General features: G+C 60.9%; 1 protein-coding gene across 1 annotated transcript in view; it reads right to left on the bottom strand.

Moving 5' to 3' along the window:
* NAV1 (neuron navigator 1) overlaps nt 1-726 on the bottom strand; it is a 126,177-nt gene that overhangs the window by 10,360 nt on the left and 115,091 nt on the right. Inside the window, exon 20 of the mRNA XM_024749651.1 lies at nt 510-678. Within this exon, the coding sequence (XP_024605419.1) occupies nt 510-678 (169 nt within the window). The remainder of the gene's footprint in view (nt 1-509; nt 679-726) is intronic.

Below are 726 nucleotides of genomic sequence, written 5' to 3'. Positions count from 1 at the left end.
TTTTTTAAATTTTGGCTGCGTTGGGTCTTCATTGCTGCATGCGGGCTTTCTCCAGTTGCTGCGAGCCAGGGCTACTCTTCATGGTGGTGCGCGGGCTTCTCATTGCGGTGGCTTCTCTTGTTGCGGAGCACAGGTTCTACGGGCATGGGCTTCAGTAGTTGTGGCTCGTGGGCTCTAGAGCGCAGGCTCAGTAGTTGCGCACGGGCTTAGTTGCTCCGTGGCATGTGGGATCTTCCCGGACCAGGGCTCGAACCCGTGTCCCCTGCATTGGCAGGCGGACTCCCAACCACTGCACCACCAGGGAAGTCTCTCCAGATAAGTTTTTATCTAACCCAAAATTGAAACTGGAGACCAAACCTGAACAGTGATTAAGGTCTTAGGACCACAACAACCCTCGGTGTCTCAGGACACCAGCAGCGACTTGGCGGCAGCACTGCTACGTCCCTGACCCAAGGAAGCCGCACCACGTCGATCGGGGGGCGAACCCTGTCCTTCTCCCCAACAGGTACCTGTATCTGCGAGGCTCGGGCTGAAGGGATGGCTGAGCGCCAGGCCCAGGGAGCGGCGAGGGGATGGCAGAGCCGAAGATCCCGGGGCCTGCCCTGCAGCGGAGCTCGCCGAGGGCCCCGGGGCCACCTTCAGCCGGTCGTTCTCCGCTTTCAGCAGGTCCACCTCCAACTGCGGCAAGAACGGGGGTGTGTGTGTGGGGCGTCTGGAGCCTCGGCC

The sequence above is a fragment of the Neophocaena asiaeorientalis genome, unplaced genomic scaffold (genome assembly GCF_003031525.2).
Source record: "Neophocaena asiaeorientalis asiaeorientalis breed wild unplaced genomic scaffold, Neophocaena_asiaeorientalis_V1.1 scaffold44, whole genome shotgun sequence".
NCBI classification, from domain to species: Eukaryota; Metazoa; Chordata; class Mammalia; order Artiodactyla; family Phocoenidae; genus Neophocaena; species Neophocaena asiaeorientalis.
Note: the sequence above shows the minus strand (reverse complement) of the source record. Positions and strands in the feature narration are given on the sequence as shown.